This window comes from Phocoena sinus, chromosome 1, assembly GCF_008692025.1.
Source record: "Phocoena sinus isolate mPhoSin1 chromosome 1, mPhoSin1.pri, whole genome shotgun sequence".
In the NCBI taxonomy this organism is placed as follows: domain Eukaryota; kingdom Metazoa; phylum Chordata; class Mammalia; order Artiodactyla; family Phocoenidae; genus Phocoena; species Phocoena sinus.
Genome location: NC_045763.1, coordinates 38,682,659 through 38,706,490, shown reverse-complemented (window position 1 = coordinate 38,706,490; position 23,832 = coordinate 38,682,659). Strand labels below are relative to the sequence as shown.

At 48.7% G+C, this 23,832-nt stretch overlaps 1 protein-coding gene across 12 annotated transcripts in view; it reads left to right on the top strand.

Annotated features, from left to right (window-relative positions):
* MKNK1 (MAPK interacting serine/threonine kinase 1) overlaps positions 1-21,427 on the top strand; it is a 54,119-nt gene extending 32,692 nt beyond the window's left edge. For 6 of the 12 annotated variants that reach the window (XM_032610887.1, XM_032610862.1, XM_032610871.1 and 3 more), the window contains 10 exons: positions 921-1,018; positions 3,771-3,850; positions 5,435-5,508; positions 7,571-7,675; positions 10,740-10,795; positions 14,023-14,118; positions 16,243-16,437; positions 17,104-17,268; positions 18,729-18,772; positions 20,124-21,427. In XM_032610887.1, the coding sequence (XP_032466778.1) occupies positions 921-1,018; positions 3,771-3,850; positions 5,435-5,508; positions 7,571-7,675; positions 10,740-10,795; positions 14,023-14,118; positions 16,243-16,437; positions 17,104-17,268; positions 18,729-18,772; positions 20,124-20,400 (1,190 nt within the window). In that variant the 3' untranslated portion in view covers positions 20,401-21,427. Of the gene's footprint in view, positions 1-920; positions 1,057-3,770; positions 3,851-5,434; positions 5,509-7,570; positions 7,676-10,739; positions 10,796-14,022; positions 14,119-16,242; positions 16,438-17,103; positions 17,269-18,728; positions 18,773-20,123 lie in introns of those variants that run through there. The other 6 variants (XM_032610905.1, XM_032610902.1, XM_032610899.1 and 3 more) reach the window with 3 other exon arrangements.
* The last annotated feature ends 2,405 nt before the right edge of the window (positions 21,428-23,832 follow it).

Genomic DNA, 23,832 nt, shown 5'->3' with positions numbered 1-23,832 from the left:
TCAAGGCATCCGTTTGCATCTTCTGTCTCCTGTTTCCTGCCGGTGACTTCTGAAAATGTCTCAAAAACCTCCGACTTAGGGCTTCCCTGGTGGCGCAGTGGTTGAGAGTCCGCCTGCCGATGCAGGGGACACGGGTTCGTGCCCCGGTCCGGGAGGATCCCACATGCCACGGAGCGTCTGGGCCCGTGGGCCATGGCCGCTGGGCCTGCGTGTCCGGAGCCTGTGCTCCGCAACGGGAGGGGCCGTGGCAGTGCGAGGCCCGCGTACCGCAAAAAAATACCTCCGACTTCCATTGTGTGTGGTATAAAATAAAACAGTGCTTTATTCCCCTTTGTATCACCAGTTCCTAGCACAGAGCTGGGCACATAGCAGGTGCTCAACAAATGAGTAAATGAATGAATGATGTCCATTCAAATCACATCCCTTCCGTGAGGATCCCCCAGACTCCCTCAACAGATTTAACCTTTCCCTTCCCCCGCTTTTTTTTACTATGTCTTGTCCCTCTGTGATAATAGAGTGCTGACCACTGCCTGGTTTATTCTGGGGTCACTTGTGTATGTGTCTGTCTTCCCCACTGGATCGTGACTCTCAAAGGGCAGGGACTATACTTTATTCCTCGCTGTGTCCCCATCGATGTCGTCTGGCACATAGTAGGTACTCGGGAAGCATGTGCCGAATTGAACCTCTTTCACTGACCTCGTCTCTAAAATGAGGAACAAGATCCTTCAGCGATGTGGCCTGGTTGTTGTGAAGCCAAGTCCCAAGGCAGCTTGGGAGCCCTAGACTCTCGTCATTGAGCACTGCGGAGTCCTCGTGCGCCTGCGCTGTCAGACTGGGGAAGCCAAGTGACACAGCTCTTCTTTCCTTCTATGCAAAGGAGTGACTCATCTTGTTATTCTTCTCACCCATTTCACCTCTAGATACGTACAAACTGACCTCTGAGCTGCTTGGAGAGGGAGCCTATGCCAAAGTTCAAGGTGCCGTGAGCCTGCAGAATGGCAAGGAGTATGCTGTCAAAGTGAGTGTCTCATCTGGATGCCAGGCTTTACTTTGCAGGTAGTCAGTCTTAGCTTGTCCTAAACCAGATAAATTTTATATTCTGCGATATAGTGGCTTAATAAGAATGGGAGCTCTGAAGCTGGATTCACTGGATTCACTGGTTTCTCTACTTACTTGCCATGTAACATTGGGCAAGTTACTTAACCTCTTTGTCCTTCAGTTTCCTCATCTGTATAATGAGTGTAATAACAGAACCGATATAGTATATAGTATTGTCATGAGGATTAAATAAGTTAATATGTGTGAAGTGCTTAGAACAATGCCTCTAGTGAATGAAGTTAGCTTCAGGGAGCAGACAGTCAGATTTGGAATTAGAGGGCCTATCTGAATCTCTGTTTTGACAAACTACTACTGTTTGACTTGGGGCAAGTCACTGAACCTCTTTCAGCCTCAGTTCCCGCATCTCTAGAATGAAGATGATAATACCTGCCCTTCCTGTCTCATGGAGTAGTTATGAAGATGAAAACAAAAATGAACTGGTAGAAGTAGAAACATTTTATAAATTACAAGATGCTATACAAGTGATGTACAGCAATGTGGTGATGAGGACCAAGCACTCAGCTTTGTGGCAGGAGAGGTGACTTCCAGCTGCATGACCGTGGAGTGGCTCACCGTATCCCTCTGTGCTTCCGTTTGCCGACTCTACATGGAAGAAGGGATGGATCTAGAGCAGTGGTTCTCAAAGTGTGGTCCCTGCACCAGCAGTACCAGCATGGCCTAGGAACTTGTTAGAGATACAGATTATCCCTATCCCAGACCTCCTGAATCAGAAACTAGGGGTAGGCCCCAGCAACATTAATTTTAACAAGCTGTCCGGGTGATTCTGGTATCCAGCAAAGTTTTCAAATCATCTGCCGGAGCCACCATGTCTAAGTGCTGCCTCATATGGGCAAACCCAGCCAAATTGGCTCCTGAAAGAAATGTTTCTTCTTTTAACCAACTGGTCATAGTCCTAGTCCCAGCTGGATTTATAAAGGAGAACACTTCTGCTAAGCCATGTCCCTTTTTGCTGGAGTGTTGCTTCATATGGTAACAAAAGCATTATCTCGATTCCTTGTTGGAAACAGGTCAGTATAAATTACAAGTAATTTTTTTAAAAAAATATGCCTAAGTGTGGTAAAAAAAATCAAATGTAAATTGATATTCAAAGATATGAATACATTTATGGATGACAGAACTATTTCTTCAAGGCTGCCTTTCCTTCATGCTCCATGGCATCTTTGGACAAACACCAGACCTGGGCTTCGCAATTCTTTGGTTTCAGCAGTTCTGCCCACGTCTCACGTCTCTTCTGTTCTTTGAAAGCTCCCCAGACGTGGGCTACTTCTCCAGCCTGGCTCCACAGTACTTGGTTTTATTAGGACTTTCCCTACAGGCATCCAACTGATGAATCCTAGAGTCTCACGGTTGGAATGGAATTTCAAGGTAATCTGGTCCTCAGCCTCCCCTGTAACTCTTCACATAGTTTTCCATGTTTGGCACCCGCCACCCCCATCTCTGGTCGCAGGAGCTCATTACCTCCTCAGAAAAGTATGCCATTGCTGAATAGTTGCCTGCTAGAAAGTTCTTCCTGACTTTGATCTGCTTGGTGAACAAACGAGCTGAATAGCTTCTGTGCCCCAGCACCTCACCTCTCTGACAGCTCAGAAAATGGGTTCAGTGGTCTACTAATAGACATGTACTTATTTAGAAAATTACTTGATTGTGGATGTTTGTGCTGCTGCATATTGGAGAAGTGTGAAGTGTCCTTGACAGCAGTCTTGGAATGAAGGAACCAGATGTCTGCCCACTCCGCCCATGGAACTATAAGGCAGAGCCAGCTCTGCAGAAGACTTGCCCACAGGCTCTACTAGCAACAGTTTGGGGCTCTGGATGGGTCTGTAGAGATGTGCACGGTCGGCCAGTCCCTGTGTAAACCACCTGCTCAGCTGTTGGCTCCCCCATTCCTTCAGTCAGTACTTGCCAAGCATCTCCACGTACAGGTGGGGAGGAGGAGCAGCCCACATTATCGTAGGAGAGACAGAGCCTCTAGGTTCTGTGAGAAAAAGCTGTGTAAGATATAAGCAGGTATAGGATAGCAAGGGCTTTGGAGGCAGCTCTGGGCTTGAATTGCAGCCCTGCCACTTACCAGAGCTGTGGGCAAAATGTTTTACCTCTGCCTGTCTTTCGGGATTGTAAGGATTAAGGATTAAGGATTAACTGAGATTATGTACCTAAATGACTTAATACGGTGCCTGCCAAAGGTAGATTCTCAGAAGAATTGCAGAGGTGGCATCTGAGCTGGGCCTTGGGGCTTTAGTTCCTCTTCACTGTATCCCTTATTCCCCTTGCTCTTCCTCCAGCACTAGAAGATCCTTTAGTAGAGCTTGTAAATTCTTATCCTTAAAGCAGACAGAGATGTTTTCAGGGTAGGAGTTTGGTAGAGCTGGTTCTTTGTCTTGCTGGCTGCCTCGGTCTCCCCTGGGTGGCTGGGGGTAGCAACCTCACAGGCTTCGATGGTGATGTACTTGGCCAGAGTCAAACAAGCCCAGGTGGGCTAGAAAGCCCTGGGGCCAGTCGGTTGCTTTGCTGACAGAGCCACAAGGCCTACTCCAGACTTGTGCTTGAAACTGGATTTGGGCTGAATTTGGCCTTGCACTGTCCCAGAGGGCACCCACTGAGGGGTGTTTTGACCAGGTGGGTGTATATGACAGATTTTATTTTTCACACAGATCATTGAAAAACATGCAGGACACAGTCGGAGTAGGGTATTTCGGGAGGTGGAGACGCTGTATCAGTGTCAAGGAAACAAGTGAGTATAGTGTTGGCTTACTTGCTGCTTCTCTGGGGGAATGCTTGGCTGCAGAAAAGGAAGTTATTCTTACCGTCTCCTGACCCCAGCAGTTAGTTCTCACTCTTTCCCCCAGAACTGTGTATAACTCCTTCCATCTTTCAGTGTTGAGAGAGAGAGAGAGAGAGAGAGAGAGAGAGAGAGAGAGAGGAGAAGCAGCAGCAGCAAAGAAGCTGTCTTCTATTTAGGCTGAAATACTGTACATATCAGGAATTTATGCAAGTTAGAAGAGCAAGCAATCTGAATCAGTGGCTGGTTGGGAAAAAACGGGGCTTTATTTCTTTCAAGCGCCTGTGGAAAGCAGGCTGACTGAGTGTTGCCTAGTAGAAATCTGTAGGGACCTGCTTTAGTTAATAGATGAGGATGATGAGAACTATTAAGACTATTTGCACTTTCTGTTCCTAGCATATTTATATACGTGCAGCTACTACTAAGGGTCCTGAAACCTTGTTTAACACTCGTTGCTTGATAACTGGGCCAAGGTGGTCTCTAGCCCCGTCTTAGTCTACTCACCACCCTCTCCAAATGAATGGCTCTCCCACTGTGGCTTTAAATCAGGGTGACCTCTAAGACGCCGCTCCCCCCTCTCTCTCCCTCCATGGCAGGGTCAGCAGGGAGCCAGTGGCCAGTATTGATGGTTTTGTCATTAAGCTTGGAGGAAGGGAGCTGCTGTTGATTTAACTCCAGGCACTGCCTCTACAATCTTCTTTCAAATTAGGCCATTTGGCCATCTTATTCGGACGCGCTTTTGCTAGTAAATGTCCGGTGTCTCCCAAAATGGTCAGCATTTTTTATGAGGAACAGATTTTTATTTTCAGCCCTGCAGCTTCTGAGTTCAGCATTACAGACTCTACTTGGTTTATTTCGTTCTTTAAAAGAAAAAAAGGCCCCCAACACCTCCAATATCCAGGCTGGTGGCTTCCCTACTGAGTTACAAGACGACCTTGTTGGCAGAGCGCAGGAACGCTCAGGCAGGCAGAGAATGCTCACCGGGGAAGGCCACAAGTGCTACAGTGGCTGGGAACGCAGCCGTTTCATTAAGTAGCGCTTAGCAGTTAGGGTCTAGCGGTGCCCACGTTAGGCCCCAAGTCTATTTGACAGATGTTTCCATTTTCTCCAGGCAATGTAAATACTGCCCCGTGATTTATGGGCAAGAGGGAGGGCAGGTAATTATTTGCTGCTTGCCTCCAGGACACACACCTACTATTCAGTGTTATTAGCCGCAATTGCTTCCAGTCGGCTGCAGATTTTATTCAGTTTAATGTGACTGAGACTTTTTTATAACTCTACCTAGTGGGTTTTAGGGTTGGGGTTTGACAGCACAGACTTGGTGAAAACACCAGAGACTAAACATTATGGAAAGATAAGGTGACCTGAATCTTGCTAACACCATTGGCTACTTCTCAAACATGGGGCTTTAATAAGCATTCTGATTTCAAGTTGATTTCTGCCCTGTTACAGGGCATTGGTTTTTGTTTTGTTTTGTTTTTTCATTGTGCATTTGTAAGTGGGCTTCAATATATAATACTGTTTTCCCTATTTAAGGAACATTTTGGAGCTGATTGAGTTCTTTGAAGACGACACAAGGTTTTACTTGGTCTTTGAGAAATTGCAAGGAGGTACTTACTGTTGAGTATGTGTTTGGACTTCTGATTAAGACCCAGGGCAGTGATCATCCATCATGAATCCCAGAGACTTCTAAAATGAGTCAAGCTAATAAAAAGGATGAAGGACTTAAAACTGCCCTTGATTTGGGAGAAGGGAGGCCGGAGGGAAGGATGTAATTAGCATTTTGCAGAACTCAGAATGTCACCTGTGTGGACTTCTATAAATGCCTTCTCATTATAATAGGACTCATATATAGATACATTTAGTCATCAATTTATCAGTCCATTGTTTTGATACATTCACTATTTAATGAAGTTAATTATGGGGTCGGAGCTCTTGCATTCATTGTGAAGTCTAAAAAGGCTCACCAGAAGGTGCCATCCTTCAGACGGACAGATGCCATTCTCGACCATCACCACTATCACCCACACATACGATCCCCGGAATATATATTTAAGTTGCTTTTCTGACATAGAGAAGCCCTTTCTCTCCCCATCACTCACCCAGCCCCAGGAAGCATTTGCAAGGTGAAGGTTAGGGAGGATGTCTGGAGCCTAATGGAGGGCTACACGGAGGGGTTTGGTGGTTAAGGGAGCTCCATCACTTACTAGCTGTGTGACCTTGAGCAAGTCACGTAATCTTTCCCAACAGTATTCTCTATATCTGTAAATAAGGATAATGACAGCACCTACCTCCTTGGGACACTGTGCAGATTAAATGAGATAATTCATGTGAAATGCTTAGCTCAGTGCCCCATAGGCACTAAGGGTTCAATAAATGTCAGCTGTAACAATTGGGTATGCTGGGGGCTGTCTTAGAAGTGTGTATAGTATTACTCGCTACTCTCCCTTTAAACAAATTTGAAAACGAGAGACTCACTACAGTAGAGCAAGCCTGAGACCTAGCCAAGAGCCAGTTTTCTCAGAATGTTCCACAGCGTGTTGGGATGCTTTGATTGTTTAATCTGGCAAGTGAAAGATCTTTCATCCCCTCCCCATGACAAAAACCAGAGATAATAAGTAAACATGTGCCATTTTTAGGATACAGAGATGACACCTTCTGCCCCAAAATGCTGGCTTCCAGTGGTGAGCACAGACCACATGGAGCCAAGTCATATGTTCGTGCCTGTGTCTACCCCGCCCCTCCCAACCACACCACCACCATGAATTACCTATCTGAGACGCTTGATGCAGCCGGGGTCATCAGTAACTATATCACTTAGAGCGCAGCTCTACTGAGGGCAGACTCAGCGGGTAAAGAGGGTATGTGGTTGGCTCAGGAAAACCCATCCCCCCACGAGTCAGACCATAGGTCCTGCTGAGGAGAAGTCTGCACAGGCTCCGAGACCTGACTTACTGGGCTTGGGTCCTGATGATGCCACCACTTCCTGGTGTATGATCTTGAGCAAATTGCTTAACCTTTCTTGGCTTCAGGTTCCCCATCTTTAGCTGTGTAGTGGGGATGACTCTATTTTGTACATTTTGTACAATTGCAGTGAGGATAAGATAATCTATTTAAAGAGTATCACATAGTGCTTTGTATATAGTTAACTACCCAGTAAATGTTAGCCATTGACAGCAAAATAATAATAATAATAATAAATGGGAAAGTTCAGGGGGAAAGCCATTTTTTTCCCTTTGCTAGACCTTTACATAATGCGTAAAGGTGTGGCTTTTCCATTTGAAGGCATGTGCTTTTGTTTGGACTGAGATCAGGTGCAAGGGAGGAAAAGTTCCTCTAGAGAGGCCCCCAACCTCGTGTGGATTCACTTTTAGTTCTTTTCAATTTCAGAAGCCGAATCTGCCCCAGTGGCATTAATATTTTTTGGTCACTTAAATGGTATTCTCTCTCCCTTCTGTGCTTATCATAGACAGATACAGAAGATAGGCTTCCAGTTCTCTTTGGTCCAGTTTTGTGCTGGTACCTGCTCTGTGCCAGGTACCACACTGCTGCTGGACATTTAGCGATGAATAAGCCTATGTCCCCACCCCAAACTTTTGAAAACTTGGCCTCTGGGAAGTTACACTTACTAGAGCCTGAAAAGGCATTCCTCTGTGTCCCTCTGCTCTCCAGGCTCCATCCTGACCCACATCCAGAAGCAGAAGCAATTCAACGAGCGAGAAGCCAGCCGAGTGGTGCAGGATGTTGCCGCAGCCCTTGACTTCCTGCACACCAAAGGTTAGCCAGGCCTTGGCCGTGGTGGGTGGATTGGGCTGATTGCCTCTGAGGACCAAGGGAGAGGGGCAGGCCAGATAGAGGGCTGGGCCAGGAGCTGGTACAGCTGGCAGGCCCACCCAGGTGGGTGAGGGGGCAGGCCAGGGTGGCTTCTAGATCTCTGATGTGAATGGTGGGTAGACGTGGAGCTATTAAGCAGGATAGGGATACAGGAGAAAGAGCAAGGAGTAAAAAACAATGAATTTCATGCTGAACAAGGTATGTCTGAGTGTGTGTATGTGAATGATCCTTTACTAATGAAGAATGCAAAACTCATGCATAATATGACCTAGACTCTAATATAAATATTTGGGTATTATTCAGTCTAGTCTTTTCAAAATTGGCATGGTAGTATACCTGTAGTTTTATATCTTGTTCACAAATGGGAAATGCATTTTTCTATTAACATGGTGAGTTTGAGGTATCTGTTGAACACTGTGTAAATAGCAAGGTACTATTGTTTGAATTACACTTCAGTTTACAGTTCCTTAGCTAGAACTTTTGTAGTAGATTAAATATTTTTGCAAATTATATGTTTTTGCATTTCTTGAAATATGTTTGACTATTACATATGTTTTTAAAATTTGCCTAACAGCAGTGCCATGGCAAAAATGAATTCTGGCTTCACCTTTTTACCAGCTGTGTGCTCTCTCAGTAACAATGCCTACCTCCTAGAGCTATGGTGAGAATTAAGAGAGATAATAATGACATCATCAACAGCAGCTAACACTTACGTAGCCCTTGTTATGTGCCAGGCACTATCCTGGGCCTTTTATATATATTGATTCGCTTACATAATTGTGTGTCTCTTGTGTATGTGTTGTATACTTATAACATATACATATATGGGTGGAGCATAGTGCCCAGCACGTAGTAGTTCTTCAGTAACATTTCTTCCACCCTACTCCCCCACCAGGCAGAAGGCATTTTTACTCCACATACTGATTCCCTTAAAATTACGCACTCTGCCTGGCGGGCGTGGGGGTGGAGCACATGCTCTGAGACTTAGTTCTGCTCCCTTCACTTCCATGGACGTTGGCCAGCCTCATTGGTTGTGAGCGCTCAGGTCCACTTGCAGGCATGCTGTTCCCGCATACCACTGTGTGCCAGTGATACCCTGCAGACTGGTGAGACGTGCCGGAGGGGAGGTTCACCAGTCCACCTCGCTTCCTCCCGTGGCTGAGGAGAGTGCTCCACGCTGACGCTGCCCATGTTGGGGGCCTGACTTGCACATGGGATGAAAATTCCTAGAAGGGGGTGTCTGTACTTTGCACAGCATGATGAATAGCAGTAGTTCTGTTTCTGAAAGCTGGGATGCATGTACGTAACACCTGCCTGACAGAGATTTACAACTGCTCCCCAAGCTGCCTCTGTAGATTGCAAAACTGGGTCACACTTTTTATAAGATCCATACCTTGGAGGGGGGTAAAGGCAGGTTTTTTTGTGTGTTTTTTTGTGTTTGTTTGTTTGTTTTTTTACCAGAATGCACTACAGGGAACAGAGGCTGGTGGTGTCTTAGGAGTTCTGAAGTGCTAGTTAACATCTAGCTGGCCAGCTGCCCATGTGACTAGAAGTTGGAGGGGATGAAAAACGATTTGCAGCTGAACTTGGCTGTTTTCTAAATAACTTTATGCTGGAAAGATGAATTGGGCTAGAACGGGTCAGCCTGAAACAAGTTCCATATTTTAAATACTGGACATACTGCAGCTCAACCTCTGGGAAATGAACCGGAGCAGTTCGATGGCCGGTGTGCTCACGGAGGAGGCCCACTATTACGGCCTGACTCTCAGTTCGCAGGCCGGGGGCAACGGGGCCATCGGCACCTATTTGGAGAGTAAGGCTCCACGTGTGGCTCATGATCCTTTTGTGGGAGCATTTGCTGTAATGGAAAATATCTTTCACTTTTAACGCGGCGAGCTGCAGCCCAGCTCAATTTGTGCAGCCTGGACGTAGTCGCTCTGGGTTCTCATTCAATTAGGTGAGTGATGAAGTTACTTAGGCTGCTGGAGCTCAGGTTCTTCTTCCCTAGTGAAGTGCCTCCTGCTGGGGATCTAGAGGGCTGCCTGAGAAGTTGATCAGCAAGGGAGTTGTAGTGAAGCAGAGTCTGCTTTTCCCCATTATTCCACGAATCCTCTGCTGCTTCCCAGTACTTCCAAGCAGTAGCTGTTTGGCTTTTGCTTGACTTTACAGCCCTCTATCTCTGTGCCGTACACTCTGCAGGACGAAAAAGGAATGGGAGGTTTCTGTGTCCACCACTAGAACACCATGGCCATGAGTTGGTTCTTTGTCTCTGTCTTTGGTTAAAGGGGTTTGCCCCCAGGTGCCTTCTTGGCCAGTTCAGCAACTTTTAATGCCTCACAGGGTAAGCTGTAAATCCTCAGTCTTCTTCAAGGAGGTCTGACCAAAATACAGGAGAGGTTTCTCTTAAGAACAGCACCCTCGGGCCAAAGCTGTCCTTGCTGAGCTTCTGGCAGGACTGTCTTGGACATGCAGAGCAGGTGAGAAGGGAACCAGACAAGCTTTGGGAGACTTGTTAACTAACGCTTGATCCTCTGAACATTCAGGGAGTCCCACTGAAGGAATCTTTTTTTTTTTGAATCGGCCACACAAGAAGAAATGAGGTAGAGCAGTCCCAGCCCCCTGAGATGCTCTTAAACAAGGCACTAATTATTTCTTCATTGCTGTTCCAAGCATCGCTGTTTGCAGGGCTCTTTGCTCTGCTTCATATTAGGCTGCTTATTCTGGGTTGTCAGTGCGGTGCTGAGAGGTAGGCTGGCTGGGATTCATTTAGCCCTTCTTATCCCTGACTGACTTCTAAAGCTTTCGCTTCAAAAGAACTTGCAGAACCAACTGTGCTTTTGGTTTGCGTCTCTGGTTACTTCTGCCTCCTGCAGCTAGTTGATTTTTTAATGTACCATAATTGGGAATTAATTTGCGAACAACAGCATTTGGAAAAAATTAATTGTGTGTGGAATGTTTGATAGTCAAGTGCATATGTTAACCATTTCTTTGCTCTTTGTCATTTCAGGCATTGCTCACCGCGATCTGAAGCCAGAAAATATATTGTGTGAATCTCCAGAAAAGGTACTTAGGGCCTGATTTGGGATGTCACAGTTCATACTGACTCAGGGAAGCCACCCTTACTTTCAGTGTAAATCATTAGCAGCTCTCTCGGCCTCAGGTACCAAGTTGAACTGATTATTATAGGCACATGAGAATATTATACCTAACGTGTAGTGTTTCTACATCCCAAGTAGGGCTAATCCTTGGCCCTTCAGTGCTCTTTATCAGCAGATTGGCTTAAGCCTGAGTGTTTGTAAAATATATGAGACCTGCACAAAATGAATGTTTTCTAATCCGATGCCCCTACCTTTAGAGCAGTAGATGTGAGTCAGACAGCACCTCCATCTTACATCAAGCAGATCTCTGCCTGTAAATGATGTTTATGTTATGGTATATATGCCTGCCGGTGTCCACCACTAGAAGTGATCATAGGAAGCAAGTTCTTGAAAAGGGTTTCTGCTTCCATTTTTACTTCCAAAGATGCCCATTAAAAAGAAGACATTTATACTTGGTGTTGAACAAATGCAGCCTATTTTAATCTTTATCTTAATCTATTAGTAAATGGAAGCGTTTGCATCTTCATAGCATGTATGAATTTGACAAAGTCTTTGTTTGTTAGGAGGGACTTAGGCCCAGGTGGTTTTGATGGCCCACATTCCTAGCTGTGTGTGTATACATGTGCCTATGCATGACACACGTGTCTTGGTCTGGATTAGGGGAGAACTCATAAATGAGGAGTGGCTGTGAGGGAACATGTGAGTCAGCCTGCTACTTACAATGCTTTTGTGGGGAATAGAAATGTATTCGCTCAAATAAATCTTGTAACTTCCTGTCAGTGGCTCTGGCATAAAACTTTCTAATTTATCATGATTATCATTATGGTTATTATTAATAATTATGTTTAACATTTCTTGAGCACTTAACATTGTACCAGGCACTTACACTTGTTTTATCTAGTATTTATAAAATCTCATGAGGTAGACACTATTATTATATTCATTTTATGGGGATAAGGAAACTGAAGCTTAGGTAGATTTAGAAACTTGCCCAAAGTCACTCAGCTGTTAAGTAGTAGAGATTAAAACTAAGGTAGTCTGACCCCAGACTCCACTGGTGCTCTGAACTACGCTGTCATAGTGCCTCTGGTTTACAGTGTACTTTCATGTCCTTTGTTTCATTTGATCTTCATGACACAGGTTTGTTGCCCCTTTTTATGGCTGACGTTAAAATTAAGAGAGACTGAGTGTAAAAAGACATCACCAAGAAAGTGAAAAAACAACCCATAGAATGGGAGAAAATATTTGCAAATCATATGTCTGATAAGGGTTTAATATCCAAAATATATAAAGAACTTCTAAAGCTCAATATCAAAAAGACAACTTAATTTAAAAATGGGCAAAGGGCTTGAAAAGACATTTCTCCAAAGAAGGTATACAAATGGCCAGCAAAAACATGAAAAGGGGCTTCCCTGGTGGCGCAGTGGTTGGGAGTCTGGCTGCCGATGCAGGAGACGTGGGTTCGTGCCGCGGTCCGGGAAGATCCCACATGCCACGGAGCGGCTGGGCCCATGAGCCATGGCTGCTGAACCTGCGCGTCCAGAGCCTGTGCTCCACAGTGGGAGAGGCCACAACAGTGAGAGGCCTGCGTACCCCCAAAAAAAAAAACAGAACATGAAAAGATGCTCAACCTCCTTAGTCATCAGGGAAATGCAAATCAAAACCACAGTGAGATACCATGTCACACCTACTGGGATAGTTACAATACAGAAAATAGAAAATAAAAAGAGTTGATGAGGATGTGGGGAAATTGGGACTCTTCCCCATCGCTGGTGGGAATATAAAACAGTTCAGCCACTGTGCAAGAGAGTTTGGTAGTTCCTCAAAAAGCTAAGCATAGCATTACCATAGCACTCAGCAATTCCACACCTGTGTATATACCCAAAAGAGTTGAAGACAGAGACTTGAACATCAATGTTCATAGCAGCACTAGTCATAATAGCCAAAGCCGGAAACAGCCCAAGTGTCCATCAACAGATGAATGGCTGAACAAAATGTGGTATATCTATATAATGGAATATTGTTCAGCCGTAAAACAGAATGAAGTTCTGACGCGTGCTACCACATGGATGAACCTTGAAACCAGTATGCTAAATGAAATAAAAGGACAAATTTTGTGTGATTCCACTTATATGAAATATCTGGAATAGGCAAATTCATAGAGACAAAAAGTAGATTAAATGTTACTGGGGCTGGAGAGAGGGGAAATGGGGAGTTATTGCTTAATGGGTAGAGTTTCTGTTTGATGTGATGTGACAGTTTTGGAAACATACTGGTAATGGTTGCCCAACAGCATGAGTGTAATAATGCTACTGAATTGTACACTTGAAAATGGTTAAAATGGCATGTTTCTGTTATATATATTTTAACCACAGTGAAAAAGAGAAGCTAAGTGAAAAAGAAAAGAAGAAAGCTAGAATGTAAGGCAGAGAAAAGGGATGGAGGAAAGAAAGAGAGGTGGGAGCTGCAGTAGGTAAATGGCAAATGGGGCCTAGCACTTTTGACTGGCTGCTGTGCTATTCCACCGCGCAGGCCATTCTCATGCACTCACACAGCGCCACCCCCTTGGCTCCAGAGATGACTCATGCTCTCTGCAGTCTCAGGCGCAGCATCTAGTCCCAGTGGACTGGGCTGCTATGTTGATGCTGCCTAGAGTGACCAACCATCCCAGTTTGCTCGGGCCTAAGGGATTTCCTGGAATGCAGGACTTCCGGTGCTTAAACCCAACAAAACCCCAAGTAAGCAAAGACAGGTTGGCCACCCTAAGCCACTTGAGGTGGTCAAGGGTTTTATGCAAAACTCCTTTGCCCTGCAGTGAGTGAGCTACAAGGAGTCTTTCAGGAATAAGTGCTAACTTCTCTAACTTCTGAGTTGCAACCTACATTGTTGGCGAGAGTTCCATAGGTTTGCTCCTTGTCTTATACGACGTTCACAACCACAGTCTGACCCCGTGTAGTGCACACATTTTCTCCTAGTCGGGAAATAAGGAAAGAGCATGGAGAAGGGGACACCTGAGGACAAATCCTCAGGTGAGTTCTAGTTCACTCAAGAAGAGGAAACATGACTGCCAGGTAAAGCTGGGCTTCAGTGTGGCAGCCACACTGTGGCAGTATATACCCACATAGACACGCTGTCTCCTCACGCCCCTTGGCTGCTCCTATTTGTAACGTTGCTTCCTGCTTTCCGTTTCAGGTGTCTCCGGTGAAAATCTGTGACTTTGACTTGGGCAGTGGGGTGAAACTGAACAACTCCTGCACCCCCATAACCACACCAGAGCTGACCACTCCAGTATGTATGGCTGGGCACCTGTGCCCTCTCCTTCTGAGCTCCTGTCCCTAATGCTCTGGAGACCAGAACAGAGGGCTAAGGAAGGGAAACCAAGTGTATCTGCTGCTGCCTGAGTTGTTGTTTGGCCTCACTTCCTATCTTCACAATCACCCCCATCCCCCACCCCTCCCCTGCTTAGGTGCTAGTGGAACTGACATTAGAGCTTTCAGTTTGGGGTGGGTGCACTGCTAATGAGGAGACTAGTTATATCTATAAGAACAGGCTGAGCCCTGACTCCTGACCCAGGTAAAGACAGACACTACTCTCAGCCCACTCTTGCATATGAGCATGTGGACAGCTCCCATTCCCATGGTAGAGTTGGGGCACGTCCACCTTATGGTGAAGGTTAGGGAGCGTGGCCTCTGTGGCAAGAACTGAGAGGTCTTTGCACGTAAGGGCCTGGCTGAGTTATCCTGTTGCTTCTCTTACGTCCCATTTCCTGCCCAGATGGTGCTGCTGGGAGCTATTTCTTACTAAGACATCTCTTGTACATACTGGATATACTATAATTATTATAATTCTTTTGAGATTTGCACACTTCAAAAGTGAGTTTTCCTAATTTTTTTTTTTTTTGGCTGCATTGGGCCTTTGTTGCTGTGTGCGGGCTTTCTCAAGTTGCAATAAGCAGGGGGCTACTCTTCGTTGCAGCACGCGGGCTCAGTAGTTGCAGCACACAGGCTCAGCAGTGGCGGCGCACGAGCTTAGTTGCTCTGCGGCATGTGGGATCTTCCCGGTCCAGGGCTCGAACCCGTGTCCCCTGCATTGGCAGGCGGATTCTTAACCACTGCTCCACCACAGAAGTCCCTAATAATCTTTTTTTAAGACGTTTTAAAATATGCCCGTGTCTCATTCTAAGCAACATTATTAGAGATGTCTCTGTATTAGCTTCTACTACACTGAGCTACCTTATTCTCAAAGGCATTAACTCTGATTGCCAATAACAAAGAAAATGCCCTTTCTCCACTCACCATCTTCCCATCAAATTAGTTGTGTATGTTGCAAGGCTGGGGGGAGGGTTGCCTCCTGGTGAGCCTGAAATAATGAAGAGGGAAGCAAAAAGAGTTTGTTTTGTTTTTATCAGCAGTCTTCTATGCAAGTATGGGAGGAAGGACTCCTGGATTCTTGACCTGGGTTTGCCACTGATGTGCTTGAACAAATCCCTGTCCCATTCTAGTCCTTGGTTTTCCCATCCATAAATGGGAGAAGTGAGGAGATCAGCTTTGTTCTAAGAGCTCTCCTAGCTTTGATGGTCTCTTAATTCTAAATTCTTATTCTTCCATGCTCAAAGCTAGCAGGGAAGCTTGGCAGGACTTCACTTTAAGAAATCCTTGCTGGGCTTCCCTGGTGGTGCAGTGGTTAAAAATCCACCTGCCAGTGCAGGGGACACAGGTTTGATCCCTGGTCCGGGAAGATCCCACTTGCCACAGAGCAACTAAGCCCGTGTGCCACAACTACTGAGCCTGCGCTCTAGAGCCCATGAGCCACAACTACTGAAGCCCTCATGCCTAGAGCCCGTGCTCCGCAAGAAGAGAAGCCACCGCAATGAGAAGCCCGCGCACTGCAAGGAAGAGCAGCACCCGCTCGCCGCAACTAGAGAAAAGCCCGCGCGCAACAACAAAGACCCAACTCAGCCAAAAATAAATAAATAAATTTATAAAAAGAAAAAGAAAGAAAGAAATCCTTGCTTTATGGAATTGGATCTCCTCCCAAGAGCTATGCTCCTGGTACATTGAAGTATCTGCTCATTGAGTGACTGTTTACAGAGAGCCAGGGCAGGGAGAGATTCCTGGAGCTTCTTGACCAAGGGTCTCTGCCTACTGGAGAAGGACCTGAGAAGATAAGGTGACCTGGAACTAACTGGTCCTGTGGATTGTGGGGAATGATAGGACTCAGTTTACAAATGTCTAGTGGCCCAGCTTTTCTAAGTGCCTGAGTGGCACCAGTCAAGCTCTCTGGCCGACTTTCTCAACAGCTTCTTACTCTGCAACTCCATCCTCTTGCTCAAGTCCCATTACGGTCCCCTCCCTGTAACTAAGCCTCTCTCTTCTCTGCCATTTCCCCATCTCCACCTCTGGCCCCGCCCAGTGTGGCTCTGCAGAATATATGGCCCCTGAGGTGGTAGAAGTCTTCACGGATAAGGCCACTTTTTACGACAAGCGCTGTGACCTGTGGAGCCTGGGTGTGGTCCTCTACATCATGCTGAGTGGCTACCCGCCCTTTGTGGGTCACTGCGGAGCCGACTGTGGCTGGGACCGGGGAGAGGTCTGCACAGTGTGCCAGGTGAGCACAGGGTCTGCTGGGAGGTCAGGTGGCTGGGGGAGGCCAAGCAGGACTTGTGCCTGATCTGGAATGGGGTGTATCGTGCCCTTCCCTCTCAGTCCAAGAGCAGCCACCAGGTGAGATGGAGATCATCAGGCCCTCAGTCCAGAGAGGAGTTCAGGGGAGGATTGTTAGAGAATATCATTCCTGAGCTGAGTGAGTCTCAAAGGAGGAGTCTGGCCCCCTCCAGGAGGGGAAGAGAGGCAAGAAATGCAAGTAGAAGGAACAGCACGAGCAAAGATAGGAGGTTTGAAACAGTGGTGTATGTTGAGGGAGGAAGAGGAAGGATAAGGATTCTGGTGGCGGGAGATGAGCCCCGTCATCTGGATGGAGGGCCCTGGATGAAAGGCCGAGGAATTGGGTATTGTTCTCTAGTTGACATTCCTCACTCCTCACCCACCTGGCCCTCCAAGTAGCATTGTCATCCCACCCACCCAGGGCGTTCTGTGTGGTTGGATGATTCAGGGGAGGGTGGGGATTGGGGAAGGGGCCCTAGTCTGGGAAATACCCAGGCCACTAGCCACAGGTGCAGCTGAGGTCGATTGGACCCACATGATCAGACCATGACAGGCACACCCTGCCCATCCCCTGGCCAGTGTGGCCTCAGTAGGAATTTCCTTTACCTAGAACAAGCTGTTTGAGAGCATCCAGGAAGGCAAGTATGAGTTTCCTGACAAGGACTGGGCTCATATCTCCAACGAGGCCAAAGACCTCATCTCCAAGCTCCTGGTTCGAGACGTGAAACAGAGACTGAGTGCCGCCCAAGTTCTGCAGCACCCGTGGGTGCAGGGGGTGAGTGACTGGTTGGGGGGGTGGGGGCGTCCACCTCTTCAGGGCTGCAGCAAGGCATGAGGAAGCTCTCACGCCCCCGTGGCTGATCTCAGCTGGAGGGAGCCGGATGGCAGCTTCAACCCCTGTGCACGTAGAACTGAACTGACCCCTGGAATAACCCCACACCGAGTGCCTTACAGATGTCACTGACTCGGCTCTAACCTTGGCCACAGACTAAGCCCCAGGCGGCGCATGCCCCTCTGGAATGGAAGAGGCCTCTGGGAGATTCTCCATGTGCGTCCCACTATTGGCAGAGGCACCCAGCAGAGGGAGCAGCCTGGATGGTAGCACCATCCCCTTATACAGAAATTTCCTTAGCTGAGAGCGCGCAGAAACAAGGCCTTTCCACCCTGCTTGCTGTGCGGCTGCACTGGGGGCTCATAGGTTCCCCTTGTGCTGCTGGGGTCTGGCTGCAGCTTTCCTGAGAGGCAAAGGCTGGTGTTTTCCCCAAAGGAAAGCTCCAAGTCTTCACTAGAAAACATTTTTAACCATCCTCCTCAGTTAATCATGATACCAGACCTCTGTCCCTCCAAAGGGTCTGCCAAACCTCCTGTGATTTACTGTGTCTTCTTGGTCTGCCAGTCCCTAGCCAGCCTCAGTGGAAGGAAGCAAGCGTTGCCAGCCCCAGTTACAGGTGGGAACCCAATCCATGGGTCTCCAAGTGGCTGATTCTCAACCGCCCAAGAGCTGGTGCAGCCACCCAAGTGCTGCACCACTGAGCACTTACCACATGCCAGACACTGGCAGTAGTGGGAGGAACGAGACCCAAGCTCTGTCTTCCTGTTCTGATGGGGAGAGGGAACCAAGGGAATAAATGATAGGATAGTACGTCAAAAGTGTTATCAAAAGTGTTCAGGGGCTTCCCTGGTGGCGCAGTGGTTGAGAGTCCGCCTGCTGATGCAGGGGACACAGATTCGTGCCCGGGTCCGGGAAGATCCCACGTGCCGCAGAGCGGCTGGGCCTGTGAACCATGGCCACTGATCCTGCGCGTCCGGAGCCTGTGCTCTGCAACGGAAGAGGCCACAACAGTGAGAGGCCCGCGTACCGCAAAAAAACAAAACAAAACAAAACAAAGTGTTCAGGGCACCAAAGGACAAGGACCCACCTCTGCTTGGGACAGGGGTTGGGGGGCAGCAAGGAAGGGGGACTGTCTCATGGGAGAAGTGACCCTGGAGCTGGGTCTCGGAGGGTGATTAGGACTTTGCCAGGTAAAGAGAGGGCTCTCCATGCAGAGGCAGCTCAGTTGGGGTCTGTACCTTGCTTTCTGTCTCCTTGGAAGGTCTGACCCTGCAGGCATGCATGGGCAAGTCCCTGTGCTGGGCCCGAGCCTCTAGTAACCTACCCACTCTGCTGGCTTGGGTGGGGGCAGCTCTTGAAAGAGGGAGCAGCGCTTACCCACACATCTGTCCTTCCCGTTCTAGCAAGCTCCAGAAAGGGGACTCCCCACGCCGCAAGTCCTCCAGAGGTAAATGCTCCTGCTGCACTCCACGCCCTTGCTCATTTGGCTTTGACTTTCCCCTCAAGCTCTCAGCCACACTGGGGCCCATCCCCCCGTGGGGGACGGGGAGTCCATCTCTAGGCTCAGGTATCCTCTTCCTGAATGGGCTCCTGGCCTCCCTCTCCTTGCTCCTCTTCCTTGTCTCCCTCTACACTAGGTCTGGCTCCCTCTCTTCTCTTCTTCCACCTGGATGGCTTCCCCTGCCCCAGCATCTTTAAGATCCCGCCTTAGGCTGTTTGCAGGAGAAAAACCTGTTTTGTGGATCCACATGAATCCTAACTGGAAATCACTATTTACAGCCTGAAGCATACCAAGGTTTCCTTCTACCGCTGCGGGTTGGTGAAAGTAGCGGGAACCTGGGGCCTTGTAAGGCAGAGGGACCAAGTGTCATATACACTACTAGACAAACAATAATAATGGCCACTGTATAGGAAATACTTAACCACCCGCCAGGTATCGTACTCAGGGCTTTACATATATTGAATCTCATAAGCTTTACGATATATTTAAAAAAGAGGTGCTCCTATTGCCCCATTTTATAGATGAGAAAACTGAGGAATAGATAAGTTAACTTACTCAAGGCTACACAGTAGCCTAGGGAGTGGGACTTTGAAGGCAGATGTGTTTGACTCTAGTGCCTTTTAACACTAGATCATGTTCCCAGTGAGCACTCCCTATTCCCCAAGGGCCAGGGCTAAATAAAGCCTCATGGGAAGCCCTCTGGGAACCAACCTCCTGGCCAGTTTCTGGGAGTTAAACAGGGAAGTATTACACCTTTATAGTCACAGTTCATTTGAGCCCAGCTTGGGTTCCTCCCTGATTCTTTAGAGCTGCATCCAGATGCCTTGAGGCTCCAAACCTCAGATCCACCTTAGAAAACTGATTCAGCAAACCCAGAGTGCCCGTTACATGCTAGTCCTGAGCTGGGTTCTGGGGACACAGACGTAAAGGCACAGCCCCTGCTCTTGGAGCCCCCTGTCCTGACAGGGGAGAGCGATGTACGTGGGTGAGTTTCAAGTGCCGTGACCCTTCCTCTGGTAGAGCGTGTGCAGGGCTCAGAAGAGGGGGCTCTGGATGGAAGGCGGCATTTGTCCCAACTCTTAAGTCCAGAGACTGTCCTTGAGGCTCAAAGCCTTTCCAGCCCCAGTGAAGTCAGATTCCAAACCCATGCAGGAACTTCAGAGAGCAGCCTGTGCCAGCTCAGAAAAATCCAGTGGGAGCATAGTACCGCAGCAACTGGTGCGGGTGTCGAGGAGCTGGCTGGCGGACCCCACTGAGCCCTGCCTCCCTCTCTTCTCTGCTTCCCCCATCCCTGCAGAAATAGCAGCACAATGGACCTGACGCTCTTTGCGGCCGAGGCCATCGCCCTTAACCGCCAGCTGTCTCAGCATGAGGAGAATGAACTGGCGAAGGAGTCAGAGGCGCTGGCCGAGGGCCTCTGCTCCGTGAGGCTTTCCCCTCCCTCCAAGTCACGCCTGGCCCGCCGGAGGGCGCTGACCCAGGCAGGCCGCAGTGGAGACACGCAACTGAACCCAACACCCACAGCGCTCTGTCCCACTCCGGGCCCCAGGCCCGGCCCCACTGGAAACCTGTGAGGGGCCTGCTCTGCAGCTCCATCCAGGCCTTTTCATCCACAAAGGCTCTCATCCTCCTTTCCCCAGAGTCCTCAAGGAAAAAGCTTTTTCCTAAGGGGTTGTCTTTGAAAGGCAAACTATCACTTGTCACTTTGCATAATTGCCTGCGGCAGGGACATCTCTTTACTGGGCTCCTGCCCACCTGCTCACCCGCCTGCGGATCGAGGATCCAGCCTGCTCTCACCGGCTGGGGCTGCGGCCTTCAGGGAGCCAGCCTTGAGAAGCGTCAGTTGACAGAGGCTCTTCCCTCTCTCTGCACTGTCACCCCCCTCTGGCGGTCCTTCCACCTTCCTCTGTCCTCCGGACGTCCTCCCCCTTGGCTGAGGGAAGCCATCCCCTCGATTCAGGGAAGGGCAGGGAGCCTTCTGCATTCAGGAGGCCAGATCCGTCTTCCAGTCGATAGCTCAGAGAAGCACATAATCTTTCTTTGCCATGACCAAAATGTGTCCGTCATTTATCATCCTCTACCTGGTTTGGGATTGCTGCTGAAGTCAGTATTATTTCGTGTTTTACAATATTTGGCATTTTTTCTAACCGTGCTCTTCCGACAAAGATGAGACTTTAAACTCCCACTGTGAGCCCATGGACTTTCCAGAGCTCTTAGGGTTCACTTTTCTCTCCTGAACTTCCATGCATTTGGAAGGTTTTAATGAGCTATTTCCTATTACTCTAACTGGTTTTAAGCTGTTCAGATGATGAGTGACTCAGAGACCAGTGTGTCTGCTGCTACCTTCCTCGAGCCTGGTGTGGAGGGCAGCGCAGGTCCGGGGCACTGAGGAGCTCTGTGCCTGATGTGGAGCCAGTCCGGAGGCTGCCCAGCCACCCTGGTCTGAGCCGTGTGGTGCCTTCTGCTGGGGAGCTGATAGCTGAGCATCAGTGGAGCTGCTTAGTTATCTAAGAAAATCGGTTTGCATATGTCACATGTTTTGACAACACAAGGATGCTATTATGCATTGTGCTTATTTTAATAAAACTGTTTTAAATTCTAGTGCCTTCCTGGTGGTCCTTTCTTCACCTGCAACCCTGAGGAGGAGACAGGCCTTCTAGAGAGGGGCTGGGTCCAGCCAAGGGGGGTTGCCCCTTGTCAAGACCTCTGAATATAGCACAAGGTGAAGAAGAGATCATTGCTTCTCTTTTTTCGGTGAGGAAATGAAATTCATCAAACATTTGTCAATCTCCTTTTCTGTGCCAGGACCCAGAGATAAGTGGGAAACAGCCTCTGCCTTTTAGAATCTCCCTATCCAGTGGAAGAGGCCGTGTCAGCAACCATCACACAAGCTGGCTTCAAAAAGCACTTTAACAGGCGTGCCCTGTACCCAGCCCAGCCCACCCACCCACCCAAGTGGAGCAGAGTCCCGTCTGTCTGAAGCAGCACTAAGCCTTTCTTGAGGCTCCATCATGTGCCTGGGACTGTGCTTGTCCTGCCAGCATTAGTAACAAAGAAAAATGGCGCCTCGATCCACAGTCCTCATGTTCTTCGAGCAGAAGGCTTCTGTGCGCATTGCCTTAGTAATCCTCAGAACCAGACTCAGAGGACTGTATGGGGAGGGCCTTTAGAAATTCCCAAGGAGGTGGCAGAGGGAGGTCTGAGTGTCAGGGCAGAAGACTGGGCGCTGCTGCCAGCTTTGCTCCCTGGGGGAGCAGAGAGCCGAGATGGGGTGCGGGACTCTTCCCTGTGGGGGCAGGTCATGGGCCAGGCTGCCAGGTGTTCTGCACCGTGAATCCTCCATGTCAACGAGGACATACTTTTTGTTGATGGTCCTTCCTTTGCAGGAACCCGTACCATCCTCACGTCCCCTCTTCATCTACCCGGTGTGGGATGGGCTGGTTAAATTGGCCTGCAGAATCTGAGCCTTTTGACCCAAAGTCTCCTTGTCCCTGGAGACTGGGAAGCAGGGTGTGACTTTTGTCTCTGGACTCCAGCCCCACCCTAGTCGATCCTCCAGGTTGGTCCAGCAGGGATGTGACTTACAGGAGCTTCCTGGACCGAGTATTCCACCCATGCCACTCCCCAGGTCCACCTGGCAAGGCCTCTCTCATCCACAGCTCTGCTTAAATGCTTCTGTGCCTACTTTGGTTCTGCTGGCGTTATTGTGCACTTACTAAGGAACAAGTGCTTTCTGAGAAGCTCGCAGGCATTATCTCATTTAATTCTCAGAGCAGTTATGTGAGGTAAGGTTCTGTTTTACCCCACTTAACATGAAAAACCAAGCGGAAAAAGGAAAAAAATAGCTTGCCCACAGCTGTAGAGCTAGGAAGGTAGAACTGGAATTCTTCCCAGAGACCTGATACCCAGAGCTGTGCTACCTGGGTTCAAATCCCAGCTCTTCCACTTACTGGCCTTGGGCCCTGGGCAAGTTACACAATCTCTGAGGGTCTCAGTTTCTTAAACCAAAAATTGGGGAGGCTAGTGCTTACCTCGTGGTGCTACTGTGAAAGTTACAAATTAATAAATGTAAAGTGTTTAGAGCAGTTCCAAGTACACATAGTAAGTGCTCAATAAATATTACAGGAGCCGTGATGGTTGTAGTTACTTTTATTGTCTCCTGGGGCAGAATTGCTCAACTGGGCCCCAGTGATGGAGATGAGGAAACCTTTTTCTTGGCTTGTGTGGGTGGAGATGTGTCTGGCCTTCCCACACGGGGCTGGCCTCTGGCCTTTTGTGGGATCCTCCTGCTGGCAGGCTGCTCTGTCCCTCTTGGTGGGGGTCCCTGTCCCCACGGGGCAGCTGTTATGCCACGGGAAGAGCCAGGTTGGGGGCTGGGGCCCTGGGTCCTAGTCCTTCCTTTACCACTGTTCACTAGGTGACCTTGGGAAGTCCCTTGCCTTTTCTGGGGACCAGGCCGTGTGCCTGGCTCTGCTGGGCAGAGGCAGACATGCTGAGGGAGGCTCTGGGGCCTGGAACTGTGGCAGCCAGAGCCCCGGCTCTAGGGCTCACGTGCGGGCTGCCCTTAGGAGAGGGCTGGAGTGTCCTGGACCTCAGGCTTCTTGCCTCAAATCCAGTCTCGGCAGGCCTCGGCCCCAGCCCGTCCTGATTCAAATGGACCCTGAGGACTCCTGTCTGAGCTCCATCTGGGGGCTCAGATACAGCGATGGAGTCTTTCTCCTTCCAGGCGTCCACCTGCCTGAGCTCTGAGGTCCCCTCCTCCCTTCTGGCTGACTGCCCCTCTCCAGATCCAGCTTGTTGAACAGCAGTGCCCTAGTCCCATGCCAGCTGCTCCAGCTGCTGAGGTCTGAGGGGAGCAGCGAGAAGCAAGGTCCCCCCACGGCTGGCACTCTTGTTGCCATGGTAGCAGTTGCCTTGGAAGCCACTTCCACGACTTCAGCTTCCAAACAGTCCGGGAAAGCTGCCTGTCCCCCAGGGGATCGGTGAATTAATCAAGCTCTTTTCCA